Source organism: Ostrea edulis, chromosome 3 (genome assembly GCF_947568905.1).
Source record: "Ostrea edulis chromosome 3, xbOstEdul1.1, whole genome shotgun sequence".
In the NCBI taxonomy this organism is placed as follows: Eukaryota; Metazoa; Mollusca; class Bivalvia; order Ostreida; family Ostreidae; genus Ostrea; species Ostrea edulis.
In genome coordinates this window covers 36674319-36684703 of record NC_079166.1, presented here as the reverse complement: position 1 = coordinate 36684703, position 10385 = coordinate 36674319, and the positions used below count along the sequence as shown (strand labels likewise).

The 10385-nt window shown below is 37.3% G+C and overlaps 1 protein-coding gene across 1 annotated transcript; it reads left to right on the top strand.

The window, feature by feature from the left end:
- Positions 1 to 3153: 3153 nt before the first annotated feature.
- LOC130053544 (RNA-binding protein 25-like) lies at positions 3154 to 4519 on the top strand. Its single transcript, XM_056160884.1, has 3 exons — positions 3154 to 3185; positions 3512 to 3844; positions 3895 to 4519. Exons 1-3 carry the CDS (start codon positions 3154 to 3156, stop codon positions 4517 to 4519), a joined length of 990 nt encoding a protein of 329 aa, XP_056016859.1.
- The last annotated feature ends 5866 nt before the right edge of the window (positions 4520 to 10385 follow it).

Genomic DNA, 10385 nt, shown 5'->3' with positions numbered 1-10385 from the left:
AGATGCCTTCGATTTCATTACAACTCAGTTAATAAAACAATGCAAGGTCACAATCAGATGTCAAGATACTAGAACCTGTGATTCTGATGCAGATGGAAACGTTTCTAGATTTAAAAAATCCTCCTATAAGCAATACAAAATAGGTAGTTGGGCAAACACGGACCCCTGGATACGCCAAAGGTGGGTTCAGGTGCCTAGGAGGAGTAAGCATTCCCTGTTGACCGGTCACACCCGCCGTGAGCCCTACATCCTGATCAGGTAAACGGAGTTATCCACAGTCAAAATCAGTGTGCCAAGAACGGCTTAACAATCGGTATGAAACACGTCAGACAGCATTTGACCCAATGATAGGTTGTATTGACGAACTAGATCGTTATAACGACCATAGAATGTATGATACATTTTATAATAGTCATGTAGTGGGGAAATGGCGCGAGTAACGTACTACTAACAATCATCAACACAATGCTTACTCCTCTCTGGCACCTGATCCTACTTCTGGTGTATCCGTGTTTACCGTACTCTCAGTTTTGTGTCCGGTATAGGATTTATGAGACTGATCACTGTTCGTTCGCTATATTCACATTTTCATCCTTGCAGTGGATTCCCAATATTTTCGGTAGAGTTATTGCTCTTCGGCATTCAGGCCACAGTCTGCACAGGAAATATCATTTGCCAATTTGGATACATGCATTTTAATGCTAACACAACTAAACAAAAATTGTTAAAATTTCCCATGCAAACTTTATTATGGTTAAAAGAACCTATATGCATTTTTAGATCGTACATAAACAACAAAGTTAACAAGCCTCACTACCAAACTATAATCATTAAACTGGCGTTAGCTGCCAAAGTCAGTTGTTTCCAAAATGACTAAAAGAACTTTTAATTACACAACGTTCATCAATGACATATCAAAATGTGTAAACCCTACATTTATTTATCTTGTTACCATTTTGACATAAGAATGGTTTAAACTATATTGTATGGAAGTAAACTATTTATTGCGGACAATGTTTACAGGATGTTTATAAAATCGCATTTTTTCGACGATGTGATTTATTTTCTTCATTTTAGATATACTTCAGCATTTTAACATGTAGAATTAAAAAGTGTTGTACTACCTCATTGACAGCTAATGCTGCCCTAATGTTGTATTAAACAAAAGCAGCATGGATTCCCTATTTTACATTAACTCTTTCAATTGTTAATGGTAATAAGAATTTCTTTTCTTTGAGGCGTTACTCTTCAGTTTTGTCGCTAAAGCAACATCTTGTAGAAGTGCACCAAGACCGTATCCTAAAACGGAAGCCGATTTCATGTTATAAGCTTTAAAAGACGGATGGATAGAAACCACGATAGGGCGCCCTTTTAATCCTGCAATGGCTGACTTTGACCTGGCATGCACATAACGCCGTGCCTTATGGGGAGGTAGGAATGTCGACTTCGGAGGCAGGTGTTTAGCGTATCTCTTCCAGTACGATTTCACTCTCCGTCTCAACGGATATCGTGCCTTGAAATGTCGGCGACGATTAAATGGAGAACCATACAGCATCCAGTGATATCCTGACTTTGATCCCAGGTCATATTGATGTTTTCTTGGCTTATAGCGACGACTCTTGACTTTTGACTGGTACAATGAAGGAAAATATTCCTTTGGAACAACTTTCTTACTTGGATACCTTCCCCTGCTAACGTAGTCTTTCACTTCCGGTTTTCGTCTTTCCGGTTGCGGATTTAGTGTAGGTGCGGGAAGATTATCTTCGTTTTGTGAATTGGTGGATCTGAATGACGCAAATCGCGTCAGCTGTTTTCTACTTGCGTGCCCTTGCTGATCAAAATTGGACGTTGCAGACGAACGGTACTGCAGCTTTGGTAAAGCTTCGCACAATATCACTGCAAAGTAGAATTATCTTTACTTTTGCATTCCAATTAGTATCTTTAAAATGAATCAAGTGAATAAGCTATTATTATAATAAAGTATTATTATACGTTAGTTCTATCGAATAATACAAATAATAATATGGTAGTTTCTTTTTTCTTTTTGCTGAATAAATCAGTAACACAGACAAGTAGAACATAACAGTAAAAATATTACCTGCTAACCCCAAAAAAGAAAATATTCCCAGAATACAAGTATTCATTTCTGTTGGTTTATTCGACCTGTTGCTAACCCACCTCAATGAACGGTACAGGTATTCACAATCAGTCTAAGGAAAATGCAGGTACACTTGTTACAAGAATGTGATCGTCAACCGCTTGAATCCATCGGATTATGTACCAGGTGTCCACTAGATGTAGAAGGCGTCCTTTTCTATGTCCGAACATTCTTCTACACAATTTATGCTAATTCTCTCTTTCAGAAATTAGTGTCGGAAAAGCCAAGGATTACTTCATATTCATATTTTTAAAAAGAGAATTACATGTATCCCACCTCTGGTGTGTCCATGGGTCCGTGTTTGCCCTGCTCTTAATTTTGTATTCTTTATGGGATTTATGAGACCGATCACTGTTCGTTATCTCCATTATCATGTGAGGATACTGTCATATTCTGTAATAGAATACACTGTTTTTGTCAGTGTCACTGACTCTACAAACATGTAAACTGCATGCATCCATGGTCAAGTATGTTTCGTATATGAATAACAGCTGAGTATCATTCAAAAACATTGCATATATATATATATTACATGTGGAGAGTACCATAGGCGCAACTTTCATACACAGAAAGTGGAATGGACTTCAGAAATTGCAATCAATCATTACACATTATACGGCCCACCGGCTATTATATCACTTAGGTTCAAATTTACTATTAACGAGTGAAGGTATATAACTCTAAATGTAGGATATCCAAGTTCGCCGATGAATACATGACAAACCAGCTCCAAGTGACAGAAAAGTTTAAAACTATCTTCACTTTCACGCTCATTTTGACCGGTTTCTTTATTTACCTCAAATGAATGAAAGGAGCAAAATCGATTAAGACTCAAATATTAATTTTGATGAATAATAATTCAATATTGTACATAAATTATGCTAATGACATATTTTTGTACCTATAAACAGCTCTTATAATGTCTATTTTCATCCAAACCACATTGATACATATAAAAATAAACTCCTTTTGGGTAATTAGTGACATTGATCAAAATGGCAGACAGTTTTTACGGACTTCAGTTGGGGTACGAAATTCAACTTAAAATGATATTCAATGTTGCATATTCTATATAATTTCTTGTTGCAATTCCCAAACATTCTGTTTAATTGTACAGTGTCAGGTCCCACGTAAATATCGAGTAAAAAATAATTGGTTGCAATTTGTTGATCATATCAACATGGATGTTACCTATGGCCCATCTACGAGTGCACTACAGTACCAAGAGAAACTTGCTAAGAGGGGTTATGCCTACGAGTGTATATTATGCCATGGATATATGGGGGAGAGGAGATATGTCGAATCACACATCTAGAAGAACCACCTGTAAGAGTCGGTGCCATTCTCCTGCAGTCTAAGTGGTTTCTCTGCTAAGAGCGAGGGAGCGGTATTGAAGCATGTGCGAGGATTCAGGCCACATAGATTAGCAGAAGAAAAGTTGAAGAGAGAAGGAAAGGAAGTGAAAGAACCACAATCATGTATTTGTAGGAATGAGTCTCCAGTTGTGTTGGGAAACCGATACACGAGGAGAATGACACTGAAAGAGAGCCAGGAAGTATGGAAGAGGACAAAAGGAAGCACTCCCAACAGTGAGGTGGGGACAGACAGAGAAGAGGACAAAAGAAGCACTCCCAACAGTGAGGTGGGGACAGACAGAGAAGAGGACAAAAGGAAGCACTCCCAACAGTGAGGTGGGGACAGACAGAGAAGAGGACAAAAGGAAGCACTCCCAACAGTGAGGTGGGGACAGACAGAGAAGAGGACAAAAGAAGCACTCCCAACAGTGAGGTGGGGACAGACAGAGAAGAGGACAAAAGAAGCACTCCCAACAGTGAGGTGGGGACAGACAGAGAAGAGGACAAAAGAAGCACTCCCAACAGTGAGGTGGGGACAGACAGAGAAGAGGACAAAAGAAGCACTCCCAACAGTGAGGTGGGGACAGACAGAGAAGAGGACAAAAGAAGCACTCCCAACAGTGAGGTGGGGACAGACAGAGAAGAGGACAAAAGAAGCACTCCCAACAGTGAGGTGGGGACAGACAGAGAAGAGGACAAAAGAAGCACTCCCAACAGTGAGGTGGGGACAGACAGAGAACAGGAGGAGGCCCAAGTTGTGCCAGTATCATGTCCACCAGTGGCGACCACCTCTTGGAGAAGAATCACTCACATTACCAGCGAGGACTTGCTGCCTGAGATTAATGCAAACGAGGAGTTTAACGTGTTGCAACAGATTTTAAACGACGAGGACATTTTGCAATCAGATGAATTTACCTCTAGAGAGTCGAGCGAAGAAACTGAAGGAGACCACCACTACAACCTCAACTGTAGATCCCAAACGCAGCCATTGTCCAAGACATATTGAAATGCCTGAGGGAAATAAAAGAAGAGGCAGTAACCACCAACCAGATGTTGACAATTTTAAACACCGGACTCAGGAAAAAAACCACATTGGTAAATGACAATCTTGCAGCCAGCGTCAGAGCTGATTTACTTGATCAGCTGATTTTGGTAACACGTCCTAACATTTTGAAGTTCATGTTTAGTGGTTTTGTCCTCTTTCTCGATCAAACTGTGTTGTTTTAAGTAATTAATAGTTTTATCGAGTTATCTTGAAGCTAACTCTTTACTCGTGTTCTATATAAAAGGTAGAATTTTATAGATACAAGCAATTTTTCTTTTGTTTACCTTGTTACATGCTTCGATGGCGCCATATTTTCACTTTCTATTGATGGAGCACCATCTGTATAATTTATTCAAGTGAACCTAGGTCATCGTATCGTCTGACATAAGTCTACATTCACATTGACTGAATTTATTTTTACGTAAATTATGGTTAATATGTGTGCACTGATGATGTAAATGTTCCGTGTACATGATAGTTTTACATTTATGATTGTTGGTACATGTTAAAGTTCATAGCGTTTACCGGTGAAGTTTGGCAACAGCAGAATTTCCCGTTGAGTTACTATAGACGAGCGTGCGTTGCCACGTTGGTTTTTGTAGGGTATATACGTAAACACAACGCTCAACGGGGGGACTCCTCCAATTTTATTTGAACGGATAGGTCGTTATTTTATTTGAGGGAAATTATAAAGTTTTACAGTAATTTTGAACTGAAGTAAATTGGGTTATTCCCAATTTATTTCAAGTAATTAAATTTATATTACAGATCAATTGGGGTTTTCCCGATTTATTTGTACTAAATTCAGATATAAGGAATTCTAGTTAAAGTTTAACTTTATAGTAACCAAATTGCGAGCATAACAGTAGAACTGGGTAATTCCTAGATCACTCTTTAGTAAACACTTTTAGATTATAGGAAAACTGATTTGGGCAATTCCTAAATTTCAGTTTAAATGATTTTATTATTTTAATTCTATTCCAAAACTTGTAGGTTTATTAGGTAGATATCAGATTTAGGTAATTCCTTAATCTGTAGAATTATCCTTGGTGATTCCAGATGATAATTTACACATATGATATCTATATAAATTCTATAGTAGGTCAGTATTAGGCAATATTTAACATATTCTGGGTTTTATATATATACTAAGGTGATTCGTTGGTATATCATATTCTAAGTTTATGTGTGTATGTTATAGTATCAAATAATAAATAGTCTTTATTTCACCTTTATTGAGGAGTACATTTTATTTAACATTACAATAAAGGTATGGACACTCAAAGGTACATGCATAACCCGGTTATTCCAGATTCTGCATAATTCAAAGTTGAGTTATTCTTAACTAAACGCACATTGTTCTTTGAGATTCGACCGGATTATTCCCTGTTGAGTCATCCATTTTGTAAATTCGACTGGGTCATTCCCGTCGAGTGGTCTGGGGTACTTTGGGGAGACCGAGGTAACCCCACTAGACCTTTACAAAAGGAGCCAAAACGATTAAGAAACTCAAATGTTAATTTTGATGAATAATAATTCAATATTGTACATAAAGTATGCTAATAACATATTTTTTGTACCTATAAACAGCTCTTATAATGTCTAATTTCATCCAAACCACATTGATACATGCGTTAGGCGTTTTATATTAATAAACTCTTTTTGGGTAATTAGTAACATTACGGACTTCAGTTGGGGTACGAAATTGAACTTAAAATGATATTCAATGTTGCATATTCTATATAATTTCTTGTTGCAATTCCCAAACATTTTGTTTAATTGTACAATGTCAAGTCCCACGCAAATATCGAGTAACAAGATGTTTGTTTAATTGAGAGTAGTGTCATCATTTCAAAATATTGAGCAGACAATATCTTCCTATGTCAAGAGTGGATTGACCATGTGACCTAAAAATCAATAGGGGTCATCAACTCCTGAAGATGTACCAGTGTACCAAGTTTGATGTCTGTCAAGCAAAGGGTTCTCAAGATATTGAAGGGACAGTATATTCCTATGTCCAGTTTGACCCTTGACCTTTGACCTCAAATTCATTAGTAGTCATCTTCTCCTGATGATGTACCAAGTTTGATGTCTGTCAAGCAAAGGTTTCTCAAGATATTGAACAGACAGTATATTCCTATGTCCAGTTTGACCCTTGACCTTTGACCATGTAACCTCAAATTCAATAGGGGTCATCTTTTCCTGAAGATGTACCAGTGTACCAAGTTTGAAGTCTGTCAAGCAAAGGGTTCTCAAGATATTGACCGGACAGTATATTCCTATGTCCAGTTTGACCCTTGACCATGTGACCTCAAAATCAATAGGGGTAATCAACTCCTGAAGATGTATCAGTGTACCAAGTTCGATGTCTGTCAAGCAAAGGGTTATCAAGAAATTGACCGGACAGTATATTCCTATGTCCAGTTTGACCCTTGACCATGTGACCTCAAAATCAATATGGGCCATCTTCTTTTAAAGATATACCAGTGTACCAAGTTTGATGTCTGTCAAGCAAAGGATTCTTGAGACATTCAGTGGTCAATATATTCCTATTTCCAGTTTGACCCTTGACCTTGTGACCTCAAAATCAATAGGTGGCATTTTCTCCTGATGATGTACCAGTGTACCAAGTCTGATGTCTGTCAAGCAAAGGGTTCTCAAGATATTGACCGGACAGTATATTCCTATGTCCAGAGTAGATTGACCCTTGACCTTTAACCTGAAAAACAATAGGGGTCCTCTTCTTTTTATAACCAACCCACATATGAAATATCATTACAATCACGTGAATGGTTCTCAAGATATTGAGCGGACAACTCATGGTCTACCACATGGGGTTAAGACCAGCAGTTTGACCTTGGACCACGTGACCTGAAAATCCATAGGGATCATCTACTCTCTAAGGAAAGCCTCTGTATCAATTTTGGCTATTATCAAGCAAAGGGGTCAAAAGATGGGACCTGAAGGTCAATAGGGATCATCTACTCTCCAAGGGCAACCCTTGTACCAAGTTTGGTAGTTATCATGCATAGGGGTCAAAAGTTATTGAGTAGACAACACATGGTCTACCACATGGGGTAAAGACCAGCAGTTTGACCTCGACTTTTGACCATGTGACCTGAAAATCAATAAGGATCATCTACTCTCCAGGGGCAACCCCTGTACCAAGTTTGGTTGTTATCAAGCAAAGGGGTCGAAAGATATTGAGCGGACAACACATGGTCTACAGACCGACCGATCGACCGACAGTTGCAAAACATGCCCCCTCTTTTTCAAAGGGGGGCATAAAAAATAATTGGTTGGTTGATTGTATACTGTTTAACGTCTCGCTCAAGAATTTTCCACTCATATGGAGACGTCACCATTGCCAGTAAAGGTCTGCAAAATTTAGGCCTACACTAGGAGCTTACATCCTTTGAGCAGGGAGGGATCTTTATCGTGTCACACCTGCTGTGAAACGGGATCATGGTTTTTGTGGTATAATCCGAAGGACCGCCCCATTTAGTCGCCTCTTACGACAAGAAAGGGATACTGAGGACCTATTCTAGCCCAGATCCCCATGGGAATAAAAGGCATTTTTCTGATTTAATTTCTGCATATCTTGGGAAGTGTACGGAATTTTGGGATGAACATTGGTAGTAATGTAGATTGATTATATATTTGGTTTCTTATTTTTTTTTTCATAATCGAACTTGCTTGGGTACATGTACCATATATTTAGAGTTCAATACATTTACTCTTTAAAAGGAATTAGAAATTGCCTGTGTCAAGTGTTACCACACACATACATCATGGGTTTTTGTTATGTCTATCACGCTAACACCTTGTTTGTGGGGGTGGGGGTGTTAATATGAACTAAATTTGTTATTCGTTCAGGAATAAAAACAAGAGAAGATTATTTCTAAATACTCAATACTTTTTTTTCACTAGATGATTCACATAGCCCTATCCCGGGGTCTTAACACATGGCCAAGAAATTCAAGTTTCGGTATATTACGGAAGCATATTAGGGCCGCAGCAGTAGCTTTTTTTAGTTTGTTATAACAAATTAATAATCAGATTAGTAATCTGTTATAACAGATTAGCAATTTGTTATAACAAATTACTAATTTGTTATAACAAATTACTAATTTGTTATAACAAATTATCAATTTGTTATAACAGATTACTAATTTGTTATAACAGATTATTAATTTGTTATAACAAATTATTAATTTGTTATAACAGATTATTAATTTGTTATTACAAATTACTAATTTGTTATAACAAATTAGTAATCTGTTATAACAAATTTAACAGGTTATCAATATCAACAATCGATTACAATATCAACGACAAGACATCATAATAGACAATCGTTAATTTTCTCTCCATAGTCTCCACACATCAAAGGTCTATGTCAAAAGACAAAAAAGCTATGGCCCGGACAAACTTAGTATGAGAAACGGAAGAAGATGGAAGAATTCACACTAAAACAATATGCCCCCTTTCTGGGAAGGGGAGCTATATTCATTCATAAATATTCTTAAAGAAAAAATATGAAATACCACCGGTACAAAAACTTTTCAATCAAGAACATGCATATATACATTTTCAAAATGGGTTTCCTGCAAACTGAAAGTTATGTGCTCAATATCAGATCTAGCACCATGTATTGGATGGCTTTTTAAGTTACAATTATAACTAAAGTGGCAATAAAGCAAAACAAGAGGTTCATGAACCTTAAAGATGGCCTGAGTCTGAGGTAATCTGCAAAAGCTAAATATAATATGAATAGAAATTACATATATGTACATGTAGCTTAGATATGCAACCAGGAAAATTAGTATCGATTTCATAGCCGTTTGCAGTAGTGATACTTTTAACTAATGCTCAGGTTACCAATAAAGCATGAGGGCCTCTTGTTAAATTAATGATTTTAAATAGCAATTCAGTAACTTGAAATAACAAATTAATAATTTGTTATAACAGATTGATAATTTGTTATCACAGATTAGTAATTTGTTATAACAGATTAGTAATTTGTTATAACAAATTAGTAATTTGTTATAACAAATTTCTAATCTGTTATAACAAATTATTAATTTGTTAAAACAAACTAAAAAAAGATACGGCCGCGGCCCTAATATGCTTCCGTAGTATATTCCTCCAACTATCATAACTGCCTGGTAGTTTGCACTTTTTGTTTCTGTTCTCAATGTTCAGTTTAGTTGTTTGTCGTCCAGAACTTTAAAAGATCAAATTTAAGACGCTAGGATAGGTAGTGACTGTTCTTTGGCATAAGAGGTGCAAGTCACTGGTCTCTCGGATATAACCTTAGAACAGTGATCCTGTGTCACAGTAGGGATTGGCGCCATAACGAATCCGCTACTACAGCCGTGCGGGCCATGCAGAGATCAAAATACGTGCACGTGTCTCTTCACGTGAAGGTGGTGTCGTCTCTACACGAGTGAAATATTCTCGAATTGGACGTCAAATAACTCACAAACAGAATTAAAAAAAATATGTATATTGCAAACTCGCAGCAAAAATAATGGTTTTCTACCGTAACCAATCCCTGACTCAAAAGATTTGTATAGAGTAGAGGTATTTCGTACCAGTTCACGAGTCAAGAAGACGATTTTTAAAGAAGCAGCACATTCACTATATGGGCCCTAGTCTCAGATTACATGTGCAATTAAAGTAAATGTGCAACCGGGTACAATTCGCACGCATGACCTTAAAATATGTGGAAATGGTTATGGTATTAAGCTCGTTTGCATGCACCTGATGTATGGCTTTACAAACATCGTGGGATGACGCGCAAACTTTCAGTTGCTATGAAGTC

Excerpts from the sequence above, each read along its gene's own strand:
- LOC130053544 (XM_056160884.1), top strand. The coding sequence starts at position 3,154 with ATGGCAGACAGTTTTTACGGACTTCAGTTGGG. Across the intron at positions 3,186-3,511 it reads TTTTACGGACTTCAGTTGGG|TCTAAGTGGTTTCTCTGCTA; the intron begins GTACGAAATTCA and ends ATTCTCCTGCAG. Across the intron at positions 3,845-3,894 it reads AAAAGGAAGCACTCCCAACA|TGAGGTGGGGACAGACAGAG; the intron begins GTGAGGTGGGGA and ends CACTCCCAACAG.